We start from the raw sequence: 24,335 nt of genomic DNA, 5'->3' as shown, positions 1-24,335 counted from the left end.
GAACCTGAGGTAGAGAGATAAATTAGGAATTAAAATGTGTGTGCACCACCCCTTCATCCACAGCTCCAAAGCAGGAGCTGGCAAGGAATTAACCAACAAGAAATTAGCTAATAAGGTAAATTTCTGCTTTTAAATTCCAGCCACATCAGTACAGTCTCCAGCAGACAGGAAAATCATCCTCTTCCTCCTCAGCCCAACCACCAGGCTGCAATCCCTACAGCCAAACCTCCCCCTCTTGAGCCTGGAGAGCCCAGAAATGCAAATAAATACACAATTTAAAAAGTTTTCAGTAAGAAATATGTATTTAATATGCCAAGCACAGCCTTAGAGGGCTCCAGCAGCTGTGCTGCTGTGTGATTAGCTTAATGAGCATGCCCTAATTAACCCCAGCCCCCAAATTCTCCATCAGCTGCCTTGAAGTGCAAACCATGGCTCAGCTCACCTGCCAAGGAGTTTCTTAAACTGGGGGCATCTGAGACATCTGGGATCAAGAGGAAACTCCACATCCAGCCTCCCCTCTCCTCAGGAAAGGTTGCCAAGAGCACACAAGAGCAGCTGGGAAGCACTGGAGCAGGGCAAGATTATTTTAAACATCACCACATGCAATTGAGTAGGTCCTTGAGCATCCAGCTGGTGCCAGGCAGGACCCATCTGCTTGAGCTGAGCCAGATCAGAACCTCCATCAGTTACCAGGAAGCCTTTGCACAGCCCAGCTGTGCCCCACAAACACCAGCAGGTCCCCACAGGGTTCCTCTGGGGAGAAAGGAAGATCAAGCATCTCATTAAGTCCCTGCTCATCAGCAGCCCAGGCCTGCTCAACATTTTAATTAAGCTCAGAGCAGCTGTCATTAACTGAATTCCAGCTCTCAACAACCACAGCAATGAGCAACAGCTTTTTTTTTTTGTCTTTTATTTCTGAACCAAGCCCACTGTGGGCCCAAGGATGATCAGAACTCCTGAGGGCAGGGAACCAGGGGGGAATTAAACCAGGACAGGGAGTTGTGGGGTTGTGCAGGGACAAGCAGATCCCAAACACCACCTGAGCTCTCTGGGGGTGAAGAGAAACCTGCAGCAGAGCACAGGACCTGCCCTGACTGTCCAGGTCTCCAGGAACTCCACATTTCATTTTTCCACAGGGCAGAAGAACAAGAGATTTTTCTTGTTGGTCCTTCCCAGGGCCGCAGGACTCTCAGCCAGCTTGTAAAACCTTCAGTGCTTGCCTGCTCTGGTGCAGCTCTCTTGAACCTTGCGGCATTTGCTGTTCCAGCCCATCAGAGCCCCTCTGTGGGTGTCACCAGGCTCGGGTCCAACACGTCCCCAATGTCCAGCTCCACCTGGATCCCTGTTGGCTGCAAGGAGGAGCAGAGCAAAGCTTAATCCCCACACTGCTGCACTCTACATCACCCCATCTCCTGTCTCAGAGCCAAAAGTCCCAGTTAACCCCCCCTGAGGATTGCCTGCTGCTGGTGCCCGTTTTAACTGGGTCTGCTGAATGCAGAGATGCAAATAGACAATGCAACTTAGCCAAGAAAGGGCATCTTGCTCTGAGACATCCCCAGACACACCAGCATTTAGCACACCCAGGATGCATCTCACTGCCTAGCACACCACCAAACCCAAATCTGTTTGGATCAAGCAGCAGAGCAGGCTCAGAGCCAGGAGGCTCAGGCAGCGCTGAGGTGGGAATGTGCCCTCTGTTGATGGAGTGACCAAATTATCCTTTGTCTCCTTAAAAAGGGAAAAAGCTCAGAAGTTTCTCTCCTCAATTAGGTAAAAAGGCACCTCATAGGACCTTGGGGATTTCACCTCCAACTTAAGGATAGCCAATTGGACAAGAGCCAAAAAATCCCACCTAAACAATTTACTAGAAAAAGAAGAGAACAAAAGGAAATAATCACTTTTGTGGGTGTTTTACCAGGAGCAAGAGCCTCTTGCCCCTGTCTTGTGTTTTCTCTGTAAAGAGCTTGGTTATTTTGCCTTTTATTAAAACTTTTCTGTTTCCAGCACAGTCACAGAAGCCATCCTGCTGATTTTATGCCATCTGAGGTGGCTGAGCTGTCTCAGGTGTGATACAGATCTCCAAGAGCTGATAAGACCTGGCTGGAGGAGGCCCCTGTATCGTGCTGCCTGTGCACAGGCAGGCCTCAAGCTGAAGTCACCTCTGAAGGTGTCAGAGCCATTTCCACAGGACCCCCACTGCCCACACACCATCAGGAGAGTGAAACCAACCACAACACAGTGACCTGAACTGGAAGTGGTGCCCTGTGCCATTCACATTCTCTGAAAAAATTCCCTTCACCCAGGGTTTTTCTCCTGGAAAGCTGAGAAGCCTCAGAGAAAATGAAAAGAATTCTTATCTCATTTGCTTCTCCTGGGCTGTGCTCATGTGGAATGTGTTTGGAGATTGTTTACCCACAGGTGATTGTTCCATTGGATCCTGCTGGGAGTTGTTTTCACTCTTTGGCCAATCAGGGCCAAGCTGTGTCAGGACTCATGGATGGATGGATGGATGGATGGATGAGGGATGGATGAGGGATGCATGGATGGAGGCATGGATGGATTCATGGATTCATGGATGGATTAATGGATTCACGAATGGATGGATTCATGGATGGATGGATGGATGGATGGATGGATGAAGGATGGATGGATGGAGGCATGGATGAAGGCATGGATGGATACATGGATTCATGGGTGGATTCGTGGATGGATTCATGGATGGATGGATGGACGGAGGCATGGATAGATGGATGGAGGCATGGATGGATTCATGGATTCATGGATGGATTCATGGATGGATTAATGGATTCACGAATGGATGGATGGAAGGATGGATGGATGGATGGATGGATGGAAGGATGGATGGAAGGATGGATTCGTGGATGGATTCATGGACGGATTCATGGATGGAGGCAGCCTCACCTGCCGGGGTGACTTTGCCAGGGAAGCTGCCCGCTGTGTGCTGGATCTCTCCCAGGGCCCCTCTCTGCTCTCCAGCAGCACCCGGGTGCTGGGCACGAAACTCCAGGAGCGGCCAAGGGCTGGCTTCAGTGGGCCACTGTTGCTGTCCCTTGTCACCTGGTTGGTCACCTGCAGCACAAACACGTAGAAAAGACATTTTTGTGCTGTTCTTGTGAGCCAGTGAAGGCTTCCTGAGGATAAGGAAAGCCTGGTATCTCTCTCAAGGAAGGTACCAAGGCTATCACCATGACAAGAAGAAAGAGTGCCAGGCTCAGCAGACCACCCACCATCTTCTGGTGTGTCCTTCCCTGCTCAGACACATCAATTGTGGTCCCACCACCTCTCTGGTGCACTGGCCAAGAGCTGTTCAAGGCTAGAGCAGGGCCCTTGGCAGCTCCTGTGGGATGATGCAATGCCCTGCAGCTCCTGCAAGGTGACCAAGAGGTTACCCAGGAAGCTGGCCAGCCCCTTAAATGAATGATGTTGTATCAAAAATAAACACAACCAGCCTTTCAACCTGCCTGGACTTAACTCTGCCCTGCTCAACACAGTGAATGGCTGAGGACAGCAAGAGCAGGAGGCAGCAGGTCAGCCCAGGTCCTGCCCCATGCTTGGAACAAGAGATCTGCAGGCAGCAGGGATGTCAGGGAGCAGGGCACTGGGGGTTCAGGCCTCTGGTTCCCCCTCCCACAGGCTCCAGAGCCTCCCCGTGGCTCCTTGCCACACTCCAGCACAGGAAGGACAAAGCACAGCAACACTCACCACAACAGCAAGGCTGAACTCCCTGGCCAGGGTCTTCAGCTCCCTGGAGAGCTGCATCATGAGGGCCAGACCTGGAGCAGGACAAAGCATTTGGCTGTCAGGGATCAGCCCACAAAGGGCACCCAGAAGCAGCTGATATCTGGATTTGCATCAGCACTGGATTCAGGGCCAGCACTTGTGTTCATGGACACCTTCACTGGACCATTCCCCATCCTTTCCTACCTTAGAAGAAGGTCAAAAATCTTACAAAAGCACCAGGAGCTCCAGACAAAGCAGGCCAGGTTGATTTAGCAAGCACAGGACCCATCTCCCCAACTCACAGCTGCATTTCCTACAGCCCACAGCTGTGAGGGGACCTCCTGTGACAGCACTGGCTGCCACCCAGCTGTGCAAGACCCTCTGGGAGCTGTTTGAGAGGGCTCCTTGGTATTTATGGTCCTTTCTGGGAGAAAGAGCCTCAGAGGAGCTCTGCAAACTGTGCCATGATGTATTTCTGACACTGTAAGAGAAGTTTTCATTTATGGGCAGAGAGTCCAGTGCCTCCCCATTTATGGGCAGAGAGTCCAGTGAAACCCTCCAGGATGGGTTTCAGACCACTGCCATGAGTGTTGACACCAGCTGGAGTGTTTGCTGCTAACACTGCAAACATTTCCCTTTTATCCAATCCCAAGGGAAAAACTGGGAACAGTCGCATCCAGATCTGTCCTGTCCTAGTCTCCATTTCAAGAACAGCTCACCCAGTGCCCCAGCTCACCCAGCAGAGGGTAAATCACAGTCGCATCCAGATCTGTCCTGCCCCAGCCCCATTCCAAGCACAGCCCACCCAGCGCCCCAGCTCACCCTCTGACTGCCTGCCACCCAGCAGAGGGTAAATCACAGCCGACACCGAGTCCAGCACCACCACCTTGAGAGGTCCCACGGAGCTCAGCACCTGCAAGGAGGCCCCAGGTGCAAGGTGGAGTCACAAATCCAGCAGTCCTGGAGGCTGTGAGCTGCACAGAGGCTCCAACATGCCCAGGATGAGGCAATCTGGAGTCTCCTGTCAGGCACACAAGCCCTGCTGCCCTCGCTGCAGCTCTGGGGAGGGGAGAGGGGCCCCAGGGCTCGCTCCTACCTGCTGGGAGAGGCGATCCCTCAGCTCCTGCAAGGCTCTCAGCACCTCGTAGATGTTGAACACACGCTGTACCTGCACCCGCTGCAGAGCCTCCAGCTGCAGCACAAACACAGCCTCAGTTTGCCAGGATTTCTCCTGTTCCTCCTGCCCCAGGATTTATCCCATTCCTCCTGTCCCAGGATTTATCCTATTCCTCCAGCTCCAGGATTCGTCCTATTCCTCCTGCCTCAGGATTTATCCTATTTCTTCTGCCCCAGGATTTATCCTATTCCTCCTGGCCCAGGATTTATCCTATTCCTCCAGCTCCAGAATTTATCCTGTTCCTCCTGCCCCAAGATTTATCTTATTCCTCCTGCCCCAGGATTTATCCTGTTCCTCCTGCCCCAGGATTTATCCTGTTTCTCCTGCCCCAGGATTTATCCTGTTCCTCCTGGCCCAGGATTTATCCTATTCCTCCTGCCCCAGGATTTATCCTATTCCTCCTGCCCCAAGATTTATCCTGTTCCTCCTGCCCCAGGATTTATCCTGTTCCTCCTGCCCCAGGATTTATCCTATTCCTCCTACCCCAGGATTTATCCTGTTCCTCCTGCCCCAGGATTTGTCCTATTCCTCTTGCCCCATGATTTATTCTATTCCTTCTGCCCTAGGATTTTTCCTATTTCTTCTGCCCCAGGATTTATCCTATTCCTCCTGCCCCCATATTTATCCTATTCCTCCTGCCCCCATATTTATCCTATTCCTCCTGCCCCAGGATTTATCCTATTCCTCCTGCTCCAGGACTTGTCCTATTCCTCCGGCCCCAGCTCTCTGCACTCACACCATGCCACAGACCATTATTCTTCCACATTTGCCTCCACCCCATTAACACCACTGCCCCCACTGCAACATGGATTGAGCTCAGGGAGCAAAGTCCTGCGAGTCCTGTAAGTCCCTCCCTTCTCCCAAGAAAAATAACAAAGAGCAGAGTCTGTCCTGAGCATGGCACCCACCAGACCATGGAAGGAAATGTTTGGACTCAAAAAAGCCCATGAGGACAGAGGCAGAGCTGGACAGACAAAGCATCTCTGGGGTTTCTGGCAGGCAAATGAGCAAAATGAGTTTCACAGCAAGCTCCAGGGGAACTTGCCTGCTCTTCCTCATCCTCTGTCTGGGCTTGGAGCATCTGGTAGAGACGGGAGGCAGTGAAACCTCCCGTGGAGTCGAGAAACAGAACGTGCTGCTTGAGCCCCAGGGACACACTGGCTGCAATGCCCAGGCACACCTGGGGGACAGAGACAGGGTGTCAGCCAGCCCTCACATGTGGGACATCTTCACCCCATGTCCTCTCCCCTGTGACGGTGTTCACAGGGGTCCCAGGTTGAGGGAAGAGATGAGGATCTGACTCCATGTTTCAGAAGGCTGATTTATTATTTTATGATCTATATTACATTAAAACTATACTAAAACAATAGAAGAAAGGTTTCATCAGAAGGCTAGCTAAGAATAGAATAGCAAAGAATGATAACAAAGGTTTGTGGCTTGGGCTCTCTGTCTGAGCCAGCTGGGCTGTGACTGGCCATTAATTAGAAACATCCAACATGGGCCAATCACAGATGCACCTGTTGCATTCTACAGCAGCAGATAATCAATGTTTACATTTTGTGCTTGAGGCATCTCAGCTTCTCAAGAGGAAAAATCCTAAAGAAAGGATTTTTCATAAAGGATGTCTGCAACACTCCCCTGTCCTCCACCCACCCACTCACCTGTGTCTTCCCAGTGCCCGGTGCTCCCATGAGCTCCATCACTTCCCCCGTGTACAGCCCTGAGTCCAGCAGCTGGTCCAGGCTGTGGGATGGACACAAGGTGGGATTACCAACACCCCTTCAGCCAGCATGGCAGGGGCACCAGCAGGCAGCAGTCCCCAGATATTTGTGCTTAAAGTCCCCTTCCCAAATGCACACAAGCCCATGGGTATGGTTTGGAGAATGAAATTCACAACTTGTGCTGGCAACCACAGCCTTGTGCAGCAAAGCCAGCCCCAGGCAGAGCTGGTGGGTGGGTGAGGTGCCCACCTTGGGCTGCCAGTGGGCAGGATGGCAGTGGAGCTCTTGAGCTCCTCGTAGAGGTCAGCTCCGTTGGCAGGGAAGGCAGAGAACTGGGCCAGGAGCACACGTCTGACTGCGACCAGCGCCTGGGGGCAGAGGCACGTCTGGAAATGTGATCAACAGCCCAGCTGCTGCAGAAAAGCCCCCAAACCTTCCCAGGACCAAGCCCATCCTTGTCCAAACAGCTCTGAGCTCCCTGGTTAATGCACCAGGAGTTAGGAGTAGAACCTTCTACCTTGTAAGACAGGGAACACTTTTGGGCAACATCCTCCAGGTCTGACGACACAAAGTCCACCACTGCAAATAATACAAAGGACAAGAGGTTGGAAGGCAAACATGGTCAGACTGCAAACACCAGGAGACAACCAGCTTAGACAAAACCTGCACCAACAAGCAAAGTGGCTGTGCCCTCTGGGGAGCTGTGGGATTGTGCAGGGACAAGGCAGCTGATCCCAAAAAGCTGATCCTCTGTCAACACTGTGAGTGGAGGAGTTTGTCCTCTGAGATTCCCCATCACTCATCACAAATTGTTTCTTGCAAAGCAGAGCAGAGAGATAAGCTGGTAAAAATTTTCCCTGTTTTGCTCAAGAGGTGTCCAGCACATTTTCCTTCCCCTCTAAGGGCAGGAGATACCCAGGGTGCAGCATTCCAAGAAGCTGGGCATTTTTCAGAGGGAAAACTGCACAAACCCTCCTGAAATACCATAAAAAAGCCAGAATTGATCAATCCTCAATAAGCCTCTGCAGGGATCTCTTACCACATCCTTACACTCTCCTGCTCTTTGGAGAAGCCCTTACTCACAGTATCCACCCAGGAGGACCCAGAAGAAATCCAGCAAGGAGGACACAGAAGGATATTCCACCATCACCACCCTCCCAGGACGTGGGATGGCACAGCTCCACCAAACACACAGGGGATGATGTTCCCCAAGCCGAGCCCCCGATGCCACCCTGTTACCCGTCCTGATGCCATTGTCCCTGAGAAGCTGGATCATGTCCTCAGTGAGGCCAGGGCAGAGCCCAGCCCGCAGCACCACCATCTCCACGGGGAGGGAGGGACAAGAGCAGAGCCCTGCGGAGGAGATGGAGAGTGGGATTCATAGCATCATTAAGGCTGTAAAAGATATCTATTATCATCAACTCCAACCCTCAACCCTGCACTGCCAGCTCCAACACTGAGCCACGGATGGCCCCTGCCCCCCAAGCCGGGGAGAAGCCACCCAAGCTGTGTTTGGGATGGGTGGGTAATTAATATTTTGGGGACAAACAGCCCAAAATCCTGCACGGAGACATCTCTGCGCTGGGGATGGGGTAGCACAGAGCGGGGGGACTCCCTCCGGGGGCAAGGGGACCCTGCATCCCGAGCCACCTCCATCAGAGCCCCACGATGGTCACCCACCGCCCGGGCTCCCGCAGCCCTGCCCGCTCCCTTCCTGCTTCCTGCCGCCGGCGGAAGGGCCGGGGCCGCTGCTCTTCCCCGGCACGGCTGTCCTGACCCTCTCCGGTTCCCCTGCCCCGTCCCGGCTGTCCCATCCCGCTCCGGTTCCCCATCCCCGTCCCCACTGTCCCATCCCGCTCCGGTTCCCCATCCCCGTCCCGGCTGTCCCATCCCATTCTGGTTCCCCGTCCCCGTCTCGGCTGTCCCACCCCGCTGGGATTTCCTTTCCCCATCCCGTTCCGGTTCCCTTCCCCGGCCCGGCTTTCCCATTCTATTCCGGTTCCCTTCCCCGGTCCGGCAGTCCTGACCCCCTCCAGTTCCCCATCCCCGCTCCGGCTGTCCCATCCCGCTCCGGTTCCCTTTCCCCGTCCCGGCTGTTCCATCCCGCTGGAGTTTCCTTTCCCCGTCCCGGCTGTCCCATCCCGCTCCGGTTCCCTTTCCCCGCTCTGGCTGTCCCATCCCGCTCCAGTTCCCCGTACCTGTCCCGGCTGTCTCATCCCTCTGATGTTCCCCATCCCCGCTCCGGCTATCCCATCCCGCTCCGGTTCCCTTTCCCCGTCCCGGCTGTTCCATCCCGCTCCGGTTCCCCGTACCTGTTCCGGCTGTCTCGTCCCTCTGGTGTTCCCCATCCCCGGCCCGGCTGTCCCATCTTGCTCTGGTTCCCCATCCCGGGGATCAGCAGAGCGCTGAGGTCCCTTCCCACTCAAACCATGCCGGATCTGTGACATTCCCAGGACTGGCTTTGTCCAGGCTCATCAACCCACTGGGAAATGAAGGCGCACGAAGGGCTGGGGGGCTTTGCTGCCCTGCAGGTGTTGGGAGCTGTGTGTCCCTCCCTGGCTGCCTTGGAGGCTTGAATTTCTCCTTGGAAAGCTATTTTTGGGGTATTTGTTGTTATTATGTTTTTCTTTCCAGCCTGAAGAGGGCTCTCGGCACTCGCTGCTGAGCCTGCCCTGCACTCTCAGCTCTCAGCAGCAGCACCCAACAATACACCCTTTGATTTTTGTGACTCAGTTTACCTGCAGTGCTGCAGCTTGTGACAATGGAGCTGTACTCTGGCTGATGTGAGAAAGGCAGTGCTGTAGCCCACGAGTACTGATACTCCAGCCAGCTGAGCCTTGCCCAGCACCTAAAGCCGTGTTGCAAGCAGTTTCTGGTGTGTTAATTCAAATGAATGCTGGAAAAGCCGCTGCACTGAGCCTGTCCAAGGCAGGGATGGCATCTTGCACTTTCCACAGCTGTTGTCCTTGTACCTTGGACATATTCTCCAACAGGTATAGATGTGGAAGCTGCTCTGGATGGAGCTGCCTGCAGCTGTGGTGTTGATTTGCTATGAAGGGATTTATTAATTTGGGATCACCTCTTGCCCAGAGGACCAGGCAGTGCTGCTGGTGCTGGGTGAATAAAACAGGAGCCCTGGACAGGGAAGTTCTGTGCTCATTCTTGCTGTGTAAGAGCCACAAGCCACAACACAGATCACACAATTAAAGACGATATTTTTGCTCCTGGCAGTGTTTTGGTCTCCTCAGTCATTTCCCCATCCTGCCAGTTCTCCTCTTTGCTTTATAGCTGGGATGCTGGCAGGTACACTGGGGAAGGCAAGGCCTGTGTTTGTGGGGAGATAAATCAAAAAGCAGAATTCCTGATTGTGACCGCTGGGTTGAAAGGCTCAGTTCTCTTGGAGATCAGTGCTGCTCTGTCTCCTGGTGCCACTCAAATTGAGCCACTCATCACAGCACTTCCAGTATGTTCCAGTTAGCCCCTGTCAGTGTGTTGCTGAATGACCACGTGTGGGGTGGGTGGCAGCTCCAGACTGGGGTGGGATTTCGGTGGGATTTCAGTGGGATGGGCTCCCAAATGCCCTGCAAGGAGGGGGAGGCAGCGCTGGGTGTCAGTCAGCTTCTTATCCCAGGGAGTTCTGGAAGGTGCTGGGCACTGCTGCAGCTGCTGGCCTGGGGCCACTTGTCCCCGAGGCTCAGCTGTCTCATGCTTCCCTAAATAGAAAGGGAAAAGGGTCTGAGCACTGTGACAGGGGTCAGCCATCCCAGCCGTGGGCTTTTTTGGCATGAACCTCCCCCTTGCTGCTCCCCACACCCTCTGCAGCCCTGCAGGCAGAGGGGAGCTGGGATTTGCCCTGCCAGGTGGGAGAGGATTCCCTCTTGCTGCAGAGGGGTGCTGCCTGCCTGCAGCCAGGTGCCCCCCGAGCTGGGCCTGGCTCCCAGCCCTCCCCAGGCGTATAAAGCACGAGGGGACAAGGAGGGGACAGGCTGTGGTGACAGGTGACGCTGACAGGCAGCAGGAGCTGCCAGGTCCTGCCCAAACTTGGAGTGGGAAGTGAGCTCTTTCCTGAGCCACACGGGCTCTCCATAGTGCTGGCAGATTTAATTCCTTTTTTTGTTGCTGTTTTTCTTTTCTTTTTTTTTAAATTGACTCCTAAGGATCTACAGTGGTGGGGAAAGCTTCTGAGAAGTCACAACCTTGAAGAGCAATTTACGTCATCATTTTCAAAACTCTTCATCCTGGTAAGCTGCTTTTATTAATGTGTGTTAATTACATGTCAGTCTCATGGTGGAACTCAGCTTGGGGGAGTAGGCAGGCGACCCAGGCAGTTGAAAATGGGCCACAAATTGATGTTTTTCCTTCAAGCTCTCCAGATGGAGGATCCCATTCAGCTGAAAGAGGAGGGGAATAAATATTTTCAGGCCAGTGACTATGAGAAAGCCCTTCAAAGCTACACTCAAGCCATAAAGCTCAACAAGGACAAGGCGCTGCAGGCGGTGCTGTACAGGAACAGGGCAGCCTGTTTCCTCAAAAAGGTGAGAGCAGCTCCCCTCTCCTGGGCAGTGCTCAAGGGGAGAGGAGCAGGAGGGCAGCCAAGGGCACCAACTGGCTCTGGACAGGGTGGTTTGTCCATTTATTCAATAAAGAGGGTTTCCAGCTGGTCTGAAATGAAATGTTCTTGTGCTGGAGCTTCACTGGGGCGTCCCCCTGGGAAATGGGAGCAGAGAGGTCCCAATGTCCATCAGTAATGGGGATTTGCCCTGCTATTCCATGCCTAACAAATCCCTCCCTTCTGGTTTAACAGGAGGAATATGCCAAGGCAGCCTCGGATGCATCTAGAGGTAAGGAGGGGGCTGTTATGAGGAGAGCTGAACACACTTGCTCAGCCTGCTCTCACATCTGTGGCCTTATTCCTTGATGTCCACTAGCACCCAAGTGCTGAGGCCACCAGGGAATTCCTGGAAGTTCAAGTGATGTTCTAATTTGGTGTGCTGGTCCAATCAGTGTTAATCAAGCACTGCTTGATGCTAACAACAAAGCAAATCACAGTTTGCACAGGCCACTTGCAAGCAGCAAGCTCTGATGCCTGGTGTTTGGATCCCTTTCCCAGCTATTGACATCAATGCCTCGGATATCAAAGCCTTGTACCGGCGCAGCCAGGCCCTGGAGAAACTGGGCAAGTTAGACCAAGCATTCAAAGATGCCCAGAAATGTGCAACCCTCGAACCCCGCAACAAAAACTTCCAGGAGACCCTGAGGAGACTGGGGGCCAACATCCAGGAGAAGGTAAATGCCAGGGGAACAGTGCTTGATCACAGACCAGGGGTGGGAAATCCTTGCTCTGGGTTGCATCAATGGATTGTTGGTCAGACTGGAAATTTGTGGCAGTATAGGGGGATAAATAGGCTCCATTGACTGGAAGTTCATACTTGAGGTGTGTAAATCTGAGGGTTGGGTTGAATGGTTAAATTAAAAAGTGTGGCAGCTCCCTCCTGAGGCTGGCCTGGTCCTGAGTCTTGGAAAGGTCCTGGCAAGGGTCTGGACAAGCTTTGGGCTGGGTCTGGCACTTGCCACGTTGCCACAGTTACCTTTACAGGGGTTCTGTGAGGAAATCCTTGCACCACTACCTCCTGTGAAATGTCAGAAATCAAGGTTTAGGGCTGGCACTGCCTGTGCCCATGAGATTGGTAATGGATGCTAATTGCTGAGAAATTCTATCTCCTGTTATTCAGCTTAAATTGTGCATTAAATTGTGCATTAAATCTCTGCCTGTGGTTTGAGGGGAGGGAGTACTCTTGAAGTGAAAAAGGAAAGCTGCTCCTCAGTTTTCTCCTCCTGATGCTCTGTGCTCTCCCTCTTGGCGCAGCTGCGCATTCAGTTCTCCACAGACTCGAGGGTGCAGAAGATGTTTGAGATCCTGCTGGATGAGAACAGCGACAAAGAGAAGCGAGAAAAGGTGAGAACTGCCCTGGACTTGGCAAAATGGCTGTTTGATGTCAGAGGCTGCTCCAGGGAGCAGAGCCCTGCGTTCCCTTCCCCACCTTCCCTGGATGGAGGATGAGGGAAGGAGCTGGAAGGTGAACTGCACTCAGAGAGAGGGAAAATCACCCCTGTGCTGAGGGAAGGTGGCCCAACTTCCCAAAATACCAAAGGTGGGATCAGTCTGGACTTCTGCTGAGGTCCTGCCACCCTCCAGATGTTCCTTCCAAGCAGTGACCCACTCTTCTTGGGCAGAGCAGAGCACCTGGATCAAGTCTCTGGTGGGGTCTGAGCTGATCTGCTGCATCTGTCAGGACATGGTTCCCACCAGGATCTCCCAGAGATGTTCTGGAGGCTGGGCTGTGCCACTGACCCCTGGTTCTTCTGCCTCCCACCTAGGCTGCAAACAACCTCATAGTCCTGGGGCGGGAGGAAGCAGGTGCTGAGAGGATTTTCCAGAATAATGGGGTCAACTTGCTGCTGCAGCTGATAGAAACCAAAAACCCTGAGCTGATCCTGGCAGCCGTGAGGACACTTTCAGGAATGTGCACAGGACATAAGGCTCGGGTAAGGACAGGGTGCTTGGACCTTCACTGCTTTTGCATCTGGGGAGGGGGAAATTGAAATAGTTTGTGTTGTTTGTGAGCAGTAGGAAAAGATTAAAACTCTGACTTGTAGTGAGTCAGGATTCACTGAGGAAAATAATTTCTTTGTCCTAGCTGAGCCTAGAGGACACAGGGAGGAAAGGCCTTTGCTAACACTGTCCTGCTCTCTCCTTCCTGGGGCCAGGCCACTGCCATTCTCCATTACCTGGGCATCGACAGCATCTGCATGTGGATGTCGGTGGACAATGAAGAAATCTCCCTGGCTGTCTGCAACCTCCTGCAGACCATCACCGACTGCCTGATGGGCCAGGGGAAGGAGGAGCACCACGGCAAGGAGGAGGCTCTAGTGCTAGGTAACAGCACATCACCTGCTCTTCATTCCGTCTGGGCCCAGCAGGGAGGGCTCTGCTCCTGGGATTCCTCCTTATTCCTTGCTGAAGTGGGGATTTTATCCTTCAGCTGCACATGAGGACAATCTGCACACAGCTCTCATCCTCATGGGCAGCTTAAATACTTCTGTTCCAGCCCCACAGTGGCTTTGAGTGGTTTTGACTGAGCTCACCTGCCTGCAGAGGTAACTTCTTGTAACTGGCTGCTACTGTTTTGCTTCCTTGTAGACACCAAGAAGGATCTGAGGATGATCACGATGCATTTGCTGGATATGCTGGTCAGTAAGAAAGTGTCTGGGCAAGGGCGAGACCGAGCCCTCAACCTCCTCAACAAGAACATACCAAGGAAGGACCTGAAAGACCATGACAACAGCAGGAGCATCTTTGTCATCGACAACGGTGAGTCCTTGCCCTCCATTCCGTTCTGATCTGGGAGATGTGGAGCTGTGTGTTCTTGCCTGAATACCTGGAGAACTTCCTATAAAATAAATCCTCTATGGCTTTTTTTGGTGCATGCAAGCCTGGAGCAAAGTTAGACTTATTAGCAGGGAACAGTACTAAGAGAAAATCAACTGTGTATGAGAACAAGAATTTTTGAGTTTCTGAAGGACTACCTAACATCTCTGGTTAGTTTCTCCAATGTAATTGCTAATGTTAGGAGGATTTGGTTTGGATAAATTGTCTGCTTTAGACAGGATGAGATAAGCATCTGCTGAGCTTGGTGGACCCATAAATTGATCAATTGTAAAGCTGGATGGGGGTGAGGAAAATGTGTGCTGTGTGTTTCTATAGTAATTCCAATGCATGCATGTGTTACCATTTTGATGGAAGTTATTTAATAATAATTCAGCAAAAGGTGAGTTAAGTCATGCAGAATCACTTGAAGGTGGCTGGGTTTTCCTCAGTCAGAGCCTCCAGCCTTGGAGGTCAGTATGTTTAATGTCTCCTGACAAAAATAACAGATCCAGCCAGGGGCCTAATGCAGTTCTGCTTATCTCACTCTGAGAACTGGAAAAAAGCCTGATGCTGCAAACCTGTAATCTCACCAGCAGAAGCTCCTCCCCACTAAATATCTGAGTGTCTTTTTTGCTTATGCGATTAGGCTGCAAAATAATTGAAAACCATCCAAGCTGGCTATTCCACAGCAAGAAAGTAACAAATGGTATCTTGAATTTTGCACAGACGCTCTCCCCTCTGACAACCATATCACTCTATTGTTTCCAGGCTTAAAAAAGATACTGAAAGTGGTGGGCCAGATTCCTGAGATGCCTGACTGCCTGCCACTGACAGAGAACACCCAGCTGACTGCCTCTGTCCTCCTAAATAAGCTCTATGATGACCTGCGCTGCGACCCGGAGCGGGACAACTACCGGCTGATCTGCGAGGAGTACATCAAGTGAGTCGGGCTGAGCTGGCCCAGAGGGCAGGAGCAGGGCTTCCTGAGGGTGAGATCAGGCACTTGAAGTCTGCTTGTATTCAAAATTGGGGTTTTGGGAGGTTATGACTTGCTTGGGATCCTGCTGGATCACAGCTCTGCAGGAATTTGCACGCCCAAATATCCAACGTGATTCAGCAGCACGGCTGAGGGAGAACATCCACTCCCCACTACTGTACAATACTCTATCCCATGTAGGAGCAAAATCGACCCACAAGACATGGATAAGACACTCCACGCTGTCCAGATTGTGTCTGGTGTTCTGCAAGGCCCCTTTGACTTGGGCAACAAGCTGCTTGGCATGAAGGGAGTGATGGAGATGATGGTTGCCCTGTGTGGCTCCGAGAGGGAGATTGACCAGCTGGTGGCTGTGGAAGCTCTCATCCACGCTTCCACCAAGCTGAGCAGAGCCACCTTCATCATCACCAATGGGGTGACACTGCTGAAGGAGATCTACAAGAAGACCAAGAATGAGAAGATCAAAATCCGAGCTCTGGTGGTGAGGATGCAGCCCTGCCTCTATTGCCTGCCACACTCGGCAGCTTAATCCCAGATTTGGGAGAGGAGGGAGGTTTTGGGGATGAGAGATGGGCTTAGGCTGTTTTAGGGCAGCAACACAAGAGGATTAATGAGCCTTTCTCACTGGTACATCCTTTTTGTCCTCCTCAGGGTCTCTGCAAGCTGGGCTCAGCAGGAGGCACGGACTATGGCCTGCGGCAGTTTGCTGAGGGCTCCACGGAGAAGTTAGCCAAGCAGTGCCGAAAGTGAGTGACTTCCCTTCTTCCTTCAGTTATTCCAATCTTTGCAAAGCACAGTATGTTCCTCTCCCACGAGATCCTGCCCACACATTGCCTTCATTTCCTGTGCTGCCTGCCAGCTGACAGTGCCCCCAGAGCCATTGGGCTCCTCTGTGCCTGAAGCAGCCATGTGCTCCTCCTGCCTCAATACCTAGAGGAGCCTTCTCCCTCCCTCACTGCCCATGGGACACACCAGACCTGGTGCCTCCCTCTTTGCCAGAGTGGCACAGCCTGATTAATGCTTACTTTGAATATGCACAAGTCCCCTCTGAAGGTGAATTTGCCATGTGGAGTAAGCAAGGAGGTGGGCTCAAGTTAGGAAGTGACTGAATGGGTGGTCATTCCTGCAGGCGTCTCGTGTTTCATGGGATGGAAAAGGCAAAGCAGTGCTCAGTAGCTGTCCTGGTCTGTCATTCCCTGCAGCATTTACATTCCACAAGTTGGGCCATGGGGAGGAAGGTCATGTCTCAAGGGGAAGCATCCCCAGTCTGAGGAGCTGCAGCAGAACCTGAGGACATATTTGGGCTTGAATCAGTCTCAATATCTGTTTTTCCTCCCTCTTTTTCCAAATAAGTTAGCTCTGGCTCCCAAGATAGAAATGTCAGTGTTTTTCTCTATTGCAGGTGGTTGTGCAACACCAGCATCGATGCCCGCACCAGGAAATGGGCTGTGGAAGGGCTCTCCTACCTCACCCTCGATGCAGATGTGAAAGATGACTTTGTTGAAGATGAGCCAGCCCTGAAAGCTATGTTTGAATTAGCCAAGGTCCATCTCCTTTCCTTGTTCCCTCATTCCTTTGGTAGCACCAAGTTCTCCCAACTCTCCAGCCCTACACTGTGCCCCAGACAGAAGGAGCTGGCACCCCAACCCCTCACCTCTGGTTCAGCAGAACTTTGGATCTGCCTGTGCCCCAGAGACATCTCAGGGCACCATCCTGCTCTTTTCCCTGGGCTGAGGGAGGTTGCTCCTTCCTTCACTGTCAGCAAATGCATGAAAACCAAAGGCAGCAAGGTGTTGACAGCACCTGATGATGTCCAACACCTTGTTTGACCGTGAAAACTTTCATGGGCTATGAAGCTGGGTATAAAGGTAAAAACATTTCCACTAGTGAAAACACCATCCTGGCAGTCCACAGGGACCTGTTTCCCTGCTGTGCCCTCCTCACCCTCACACAAGCTTTATTTTCCTCTGCAGGCAAGTGACAAAACAATCTTGTATTCTGTGGCTTCTGCACTGGTGAACTGTACCAACAGCTATGATACCAAGGAGCTGGTCCCAGAGCTGGTGCAGCTGGCAAAATTCTCCAAGCAGCATGTGCCTGAGGAGCATCCAAAGGTGGGTTGTGTCCAGCTGGAGATGCTGTTCAGAAAGACTTTCTTTGGTGTATCCATTGTCACAGATTTCATGTCTCCTGCCTCCAGACTGAAGTTGTTTGCTGTCCAAGCAGGCTGTTGGGTGGCAGAATGGCAGCTGCCAAGGGCTAACCCTTTCCCAATATTCCCTCCTCAGGACAAGAAGGATTTTGTGGTGAAGCGGGTGAAGCGGTTGCTGAAGGCTGGGGTTGTCTCTGCCTTGGCCTGCATGGTGAAGGCTGACAGTGCCATTTTGACTGACCAGAGCAAGGAGCTCATTGCCAGGTGCCTTCACTGCAGTGCTGGGAGCTGGGAGTGCTGGGCAGCCCCTGTGCCATAGGGATGGACACCTGGGCTGGGGCATTCTGCCTGTGGGGGAGCCTGGGAAGCAAAGATTTAAAGCCAAAGTTTTTGTTCATAAAAATGTCATAAAAATTCATGTTCTGACCTTCACGCTGCCTTGCTGGAATGCATTTTTGAGATCTCTGTATTGGTTCTGGCTGGAATAGAGTTCATTTTACAGACCTGAAAACTTCTTACCCTGCCATTTGTTGCTTCCTCATAGAGTGCTGTGTGCAAGGGTTTAAGCACCTGGAATTTACCTGGTGGCACTGGCACTCCTGCAAAACCTCAGCCTCGTTCCATGAGGGCTGTTGGCTGCTGCTGTCCCCATGGCTGCCTCACTGAGTGTTCTGTGCCCCTGCAGGGTGTTCCTTGCCTTGTGTGAAGACCCCAAGGACCGCGGGACCATTGTTGCTCAAGGTGGTGGGAAGGTGATTGCTTTCATGTTCACAGTTCCTGATGTGCTGTTAATGCCTGCTGGGAGCCTGGGGTGTGTCCTTGGTGAGGGACAGTGACAGAAGAGCACAAGTTGTGCTCCCCGGGGCCACACTGACACTGCAGTCCCATCTCTGCAAGGCTCCAAAGAAGTTATGTTCTTGGAGTGAGCTTGTGGTGCCTGTTTGAGAACAAAAGCAAGGCACCACAGAGGGCTATGGGATATTTTTAATTTGGTTTACTCTGTTAAGGCAGTCTTGTAAATCTTCTTAGAACACTGAATGGTTTTTCCTGTGTGTCTCCAGGCCCTGATACCTCTGGCTGTGGAAGGCACAGATGTTGGCAAGATAAAGGCTTCTCATGCTCTGGCAAAAATTGCTGCTATCTCCAATCCAGACATTGCATTCCCGGGGGAGAGAGTAAGCTTAAAAATAATAATAATAAAAACAAAATAATTGAAACTTCCTTTAGCAAATGAAAATTGTTAATGCAAGCCTTCTCTTCCAGGTGTATGAGGTGGTGAGGCCCCTTGTCAGCCTGCTGAACACAGAGAGAGATGGCCTCCAGAACTACGAGGCTCTGTTAGGTCTCACAAACTTTTCAGGAAGAAGTGATAAACTCAGGTGAGCTTTACTGCTTTTTAACCTTCCTCCTTCCCCAGGAGTGAATGTGAGTTATTTGTTGGACTATGAAGACTGGTCAGTTTGAGCTAACTTTGGCAGAGCTACAAAGGTCTCAGAGCTAAAAGATTGATGAAATAGGAAAAGAGAGTGGCTTATTTTCCTCTAGAAACAGCAAAGACATGAATTTCATCTGCATTAGACAGGGAATGAACCACATCATGAGCTCCAGACACTGATTTGTTTCAAGGCCTTCCCTGCAGTTAATATTTGATAAGCTGGTTACTGCTTGACCTATAATGTGGGGGTTTTATTGCTCTTTGCCACAGGTTGAAGATAATCAAAGAGAAGGCTTTGCCAGATATCGAAAACTACATGTTTGAGAACCACGACCAACTCCGACAGGCAGCCACTGAGTGCATGTGCAACTTGGTGGTCAACAAGGAGGTAAAATCCCCCCTGGGCATGTCCAAGCTGACTGCATGCCCCTGTCCTGTGAGGAGCTGTCCCTAACTGTGCTACCTCTGGGTGTTTTTAGGTTCAGGAGCGGTTTGTGGCCGATGGCAATGACCGGTTGAAGTTGGTGGTGTTGCTGTGTGGTGAGGATGATGAGAAGGTTCAGGTTGCAGCAGCAGGAGCCCTGGCCATGCTGACAGCAGCACAAAAGAAACTCTGCTCGAAGATGACTCAAGTGGTGAGGACACAGCTCTGGTTGTGGGCAGTGTGTGGGATGTACCCTGCAAGGGTCCTGGCTCAGATTTTAAGTCTCTCCAAAGGAAGATGTAGTTTACTAGTTCAATACTGAGGAACCTAGAGAAGCCGGGACCTGGGTGTGCATGCTTTGGTAAATAACCTGAAACCCAAACTTTGTTCCCCATGGAAATGAGAAGAGCTTGATTGATAACCTGCTGAGCTTCAGAGATCCCAAAGGATGTCCCTTCCCTGCACAGATCTGTAGGCCCTGAGCACCCAGAGCCTGCATGGCTGAGGGTCTGAAGAGCTGTGCCTGAGAACTCCTGAACCCTATCTTGTTGCACACATGATTGGACTCTGGAGATCATTAAAATAAAATGATTAATTAAGCCAACAGAGAAACTCAAGAAGGTTGGGGTGGGGGAGTGTCCTGGTCATCTCAGCTGTGTCAAGACTCTGGTCAAATTCCTTTCAAAGAGATTATGCAGCAGAATGAATATGAAACATATTCCATGTTGTCCCAGTGTCACAGACACATTTTATGAAAAATCCTTTCCTTAGGATTTTTTCTCCTGAGAAGCTGGGAGGCCTCAGAAACAATATGTAAACAATGGTTATCTGCTGCTGTGGAATGCAACAGGTGCATCTGTGATTGTTCTCATGTGGTTGTTTCTGATTAATGGCCAATCACAGTCAGCTGGGTCAAACTCTCTGTCCAGGACACAAGCCTTTGTTATTAAATCCTTCTTTTTCTATTCTTAGCTAGCCTTCTGATGAAATCCTTTCTTCTATTCTTTTAGTATAGTTTTAATATAATATATATCATAAAATAATAAATCGAGCCTTCTGAAACATGGAGTCAGATCCTCATCTCTTCCCTCATCCTCAGACCCCTGTGAACACCATCACAGTCCCAGTGCTGTGGAAGATTCTGACTTAGGTGTAAGAAAAATTGGGTTAAAATGTTTGGAGTCAGGTTTCCTTAGTTAAAAATACCATAAGTGACATGAGTACTGCTCTTCCTTCCACTGAAGGAAGCCTAAGTCATGTTCCTTGTTGAGATATTTTTCAGATCAGTACTAATGATCTCTCCTTCCTTTGCAGACCACCCAGTGGCTTGAAATCCTGCAGAGGCTCTGCTTGCATGACAACATGGAGGTCCAGCACCGAGGACTGGTCATTGCCTTCAACTTGATCAGCTCTGACAAAGAGCTGGCCAAGAAGCTGGTGGAGTCAGAGCTCCTGGAAATCCTGACCTACGTGGGGAAGCAGGAGGATCACCCCAAGAAGCAGCACATCATAAATGTGGCACGCGATTGCCTCACCAAGTGCATGGATTACGAGCTGATCAAACCTCTCTCTCAGGCGTGAGGGAATTAAAAGCACCAAAAAAAGGCTGAGTGTGGGGGGAAAAAATGGAGAAATACAGAAAAGTGAGAGCCATGAGGAGAATCTGGTGCTATTGTCAAGGCACTGAATAGTTTGGGGACAGCTTTGGAGGGTCATAAGGTGTATGAGGAAAAGGAGGGAATTTGCCTGGGAAATTTGGGATGTGTCCATCTGAGTAATTCCCAGATGGTGTAAATCCTTTCTCTGCCCCCATTCAGCTGATAATGATGAAAGCTTCAGCTGTAAAAGAGTTGGTTGTGTTGGAGACATGTCAGGAGGCTGCTGGAAGGAAACTCAACAAAGCTGAAATTTGTTCTGCCACCACCTCCAGCTCCTGGTACTTCTGGAATTCCCAGCAATGGTGGGACAGGGAGGGTTAAGTGCCTTCTATTCTGTAGTCAGAAAATAGGATTTTAGCTGTGTGCTTTTTTGTTCATTTATTGGCAGATGTGTGCCAAAGTGTGAGGATGGTGGGTGAACTCTTAATAAATTCACTGCTTTGTTCCATATGGAATTCCTGTTCTGATTTTATTAAGCTAAAGGAGAATTTAAGGCAAGTCTTGCACCACATCTGGAAAAATGGAGTAATTGGTAACACAGATTGAATTTTCACTCCTTGTAAACTCCCAAATGTAGCAGAGTCACAAAGGTGTCACATCAAGGCACAAGGAACATTGAAAATATCCCATTTATGAAAAAAGCATAATGAGAAGCAATCCACCACTCATCATCACATTAAACTTTATTACATAAATATTTTCATTCAAGCACAGATTCTTAACGCAGGCTATGGACAACACAAAAATCACAGACTGTTGTTTTAGTTCCTGGGGAAAAGTCCCTAAACATGTAATAAATATAATCTTACTCAGTAATTATTTGAATATTCATTCAAACACATTAAAATATTTCTGATCATACTAAATATTAGTGATGTTCACAATAGGCATGATGAAATGTTGAGGTTTTGGGTTATGAAAAGAACCCTGAGGATAGTCTTTTCTTGCATGTTAAGGGGGAAAAAAATTTAAAGTGTCTCTAGTGTCCTGAATTTGGAAAATATTGAAAATTTTAGGCTAACAGGTTTGATAAGCTAAAAGCATATTTATTTGGGGGGTGATTCCAGTTGTATTCAATGAATGGAATCAGGTTCAGTTAAATCACTGGTGCTTTATAATCACAGCTGGGTGATACGAGCTGGCTGTTCTTCCAAACTGAGGGAGCCACATTCTGTGGTGGGAAATATGGTTTGTTTTCTGCCAGCCTTTCATTTTGGATACCCATTTTTAGGGCTTTTGAATCTGGCTTTCGAAAGTACTTTCCATTGCCTCTATGCAGGTTTACCGAACCAGCATCTCTGACCCCAAGACAAAATGCCATTGGTATTGAAGGGCAAAGTTTCCCTTCTCCTGCTAAAGCCTCTCTTTGGAGCAACTAGGTTCTACTGACTGACTGTTGCTGAAGTTGACTGGGGAAATAACTTCTGGAAAAGCCATTTATTGGCATTTCTTTCAGAAAAACATCGGCTGAACACGAGTTTTACACTATCAGGGACCACCCGCTCCCTCAGCCCCGCTCAGGCTTCCTCAGGGCGGGAAACGCTCGCACCGCCCCCAGCTCCTCTAACGCGCAATCCTATTGGCTCCTACCGGCAGAGCCGCGCGTTGTGATTGGTTGTTACCAGCGGATGGGCGGGGCGAGGGGGCGGCTCCGCCCCGGTGTGGCCGGGCCTGCGGGAGCGGAGCGGCGTGAGGGGAACAGGGGACACGGGATATGGGATTTGGGATATGGGATACGGGATACGGGGGGATGCGGGACCGCGGTGGGGCAGCTGAGGGCTCGGAGTGTGCGGGGGTGGGGACACGGAGGGTGAGGGGACGCGGAAGAGGCTCTGGGGTCTGAGGAGCCCGTACCCGGCCGAGGTGTAAGGCATGTGCGGTTTAGTAAGATGCGGGAGGATATCGGGGAGCTCGGGGGGATATAGGATGGGCACGGGCAGAGGAACTGGGCACTGAAGAGCTGCAGGGACCTGGTGGGGAGGGTACAGCGAAGGAGATGGGAAGAGAGTGTAAACGTGGGGCATGAGGGAAGGGAGGGATCCAGACAGGCCTCTAGAGCCTTGGAGAGACACTGACTTCAGCAGCATTTAAAGGTATGACACGTTTTTTCCTCTTGAATTTGCCTAGTACTGCTGTGCTGACCTTCGCATGCCAGTTTGTGACCTGCCTTCCCCATCTTCTGCTCGGCTGTAGAAGGAATATCACCTCCATCCCTGTGCTCCTCTGCTCCATGTGCTTCATCCTCCTAGGGAGGAGGAAGCCTCCCAGGCCCTGGCTTGGGAGCGAGCTCCTTGTTGGAGGCAAATAGATTTGCCCAGCAGCAATGATGAGCGAAGTATAGTCTGAACTGGTATTGCCGAGACTCCGTGTCTCCGCTCTGACCAGGGCATGATCACCTAATCTTCTCTCTGAGCTACTTTAGGCCAAGCTCGTCTGCAGGGAACAGCTTTGCTGTTCTTGAAACTTTGATGCCCCCTAAAAAAAGAAATTCTAAAAATTTTTAGCAGTTTAACAGTAGAAGAAGCCTTGATTTGAAAAATAACCCAAATACTCGTTGTTGCAGCATTATGTGAGTTTGCAGGGAGGGGAGGATGTGGGTTTATCTCCTGTGTGTGCCATGGATTACAAACTCCAGATCCTCTGCCACTGTGTCTCCTGTGTTAGTGCAGTGCAGACTCTGAGCTGTCTGTCCTGTAGAAGCTCATTAGCAGTTCATTCAGCTGTATTCTCATTTAGTGCTTGCCAGCAGGGAGCCAGGAGTATTTTTGGAATACTCTCCATGAAGTGCAACCCCTTTGGCGTTGAGGGAAGGACCTAAGAAAAGAGATGATGCTATTCTCTAATTCAGTTTTGTTTTTTTTTTTTTCTTTTCCAGGTGCTGATGACATCTTTATATTGATTTCTCTCTTCCTGTGAAGAAAGAAGCATCCATGGGGAATATACACCTAGGAGTATGTTTTAGTGGTTTTCCCTTAACAGGAGAAGCTACTTTGTTTCTGTTAAGGAAATAGCAAAAACTCAGTTGCTTCATGCTCTAACTTTTGAATACTGCCTTGATGAGCTGTGAATGTGCCTTAGGTTTACTAAAGAATTTTTAAAAGACTTGCAAAGTCAAGTCCTGGTAGTAGATACTGAACAACTCCAGTGCTGCTGTTAATGTTGATGAAAAAGTCCAAAGGTTGCTTTGATAAAGTTGGTGCTCCCTGAAAAAAAACTTCTCTTGTCAATCTTTAGCCCATTGTGGTTTTAAGAACACAGTTAAAAAGCAGATAAATGGGATTTTTTCTATAACCCAAATTGTTTTTGTAGCTTAGTTTTAGAGTAAGAAACCTGACAATGAGTATCAATTGGCTGCTAAGGACAGGAGGTTTCAAAGGAGTCAATTCCAAGTTGGCATCCTGCAGTCATCTCCAGGATCACACAAAATCTGCCAGGTAACTGCTGAGCCTGTCAGATGGTGGGTTTGATGCTTGTTACTCAGCTAAGCTTTGCAGGACAATTTATTGTGTGAAAGAGTAATTACAGCTGCTTAGAACTGGGAGGATTCAATGTGGGTGGTTCTGTGCAGGTCCTGGAGGTGGCCAAACCCAAGTTTGGCAGG

The 24,335-nt window shown here is 50.5% G+C and overlaps 2 protein-coding genes and 1 non-coding gene across 3 annotated transcripts; 2 read left to right on the top strand and 1 right to left on the bottom strand.

Moving 5' to 3' along the window:
* Positions 1-402: 402 nt before the first annotated feature.
* On the bottom strand, positions 403-7,987 carry RAD51D (RAD51 paralog D). The gene is made up of 10 exons (XM_054287088.1): positions 7,879-7,987; positions 7,157-7,218; positions 6,889-7,007; positions 6,580-6,661; positions 5,964-6,098; positions 4,838-4,933; positions 4,564-4,654; positions 3,724-3,794; positions 2,923-3,090; positions 403-1,349 (listed from the first exon to the last, which is right to left on the bottom strand). Exons 1-10 carry the CDS (start codon positions 7,958-7,960, stop codon positions 1,272-1,274), a joined length of 984 nt encoding a protein of 327 aa, XP_054143063.1. The 5' UTR covers positions 7,961-7,987; the 3' UTR covers positions 403-1,271.
* A 3,025-nt stretch (positions 7,988-11,012) lies between these two features.
* UNC45B (unc-45 myosin chaperone B) lies at positions 11,013-20,871 on the top strand. The gene is made up of 19 exons (XM_054287281.1): positions 11,013-11,174; positions 11,444-11,480; positions 11,750-11,925; positions 12,506-12,595; positions 13,018-13,185; positions 13,408-13,576; positions 13,841-14,011; positions 14,837-15,008; positions 15,246-15,546; positions 15,717-15,811; positions 16,468-16,609; positions 17,039-17,179; positions 17,354-17,481; positions 17,903-17,969; positions 18,279-18,392; positions 18,481-18,596; positions 18,923-19,040; positions 19,132-19,287; positions 20,391-20,871. The coding sequence occupies exons 1-19, from the start codon at positions 11,013-11,015 to the stop codon at positions 20,655-20,657; spliced, it is 2,790 nt and encodes a 929-aa protein (XP_054143256.1). The 3' UTR covers positions 20,658-20,871.
* Positions 20,872-23,053: 2,182 nt separating this feature from the next.
* Positions 23,054-23,150, top strand: LOC128944322 (Z30 small nucleolar RNA). The gene has a single exon (XR_008483797.1). It is a non-coding gene; the product is annotated as a Z30 small nucleolar RNA (small nucleolar RNA).
* Positions 23,151-24,335: the final 1,185 nt, after the last annotated feature.

Source organism: Melozone crissalis, unplaced genomic scaffold (genome assembly GCF_028551555.1).
Source record: "Melozone crissalis strain CALT ecotype California unplaced genomic scaffold, PUWL_Pcris_2 ptg000057l_1, whole genome shotgun sequence".
In the NCBI taxonomy this organism is placed as follows: domain Eukaryota; kingdom Metazoa; phylum Chordata; class Aves; order Passeriformes; family Passerellidae; genus Melozone; species Melozone crissalis.
This window is presented reverse-complemented; position numbering and strand designations above follow the sequence as displayed.

Coding starts and splice junctions, on each gene's coding strand:
- RAD51D (XM_054287088.1), bottom strand. CDS start 7,960: ATGGTGGTGCTGCGGGCTGGGCTCTGCCCTGGCCTCACTGAGGACATG. Junction 7,219..7,878: donor GGACAATGGCATCAGGACGG/GTAACAGGGTGG, acceptor TATTATTTGCAG/TGGTGGACTTTGTGTCGTCA. Junction 4,934..5,963: donor CAGAGGATGAGGAAGAGCAG/GCAAGTTCCCCT, acceptor TTTGTGCTGCAG/CTGGAGGCTCTGCAGCGGGT.
- UNC45B (XM_054287281.1), top strand. CDS start 11,013: ATGGAGGATCCCATTCAGCTGAAAGAGGAGGGGAATAAATATTTTCAG. Junction 13,577..13,840: donor GGAGGAGGCTCTAGTGCTAG/GTAACAGCACAT, acceptor GCTTCCTTGTAG/ACACCAAGAAGGATCTGAGG. Junction 19,041..19,131: donor ACTTGGTGGTCAACAAGGAG/GTAAAATCCCCC, acceptor GGGTGTTTTTAG/GTTCAGGAGCGGTTTGTGGC.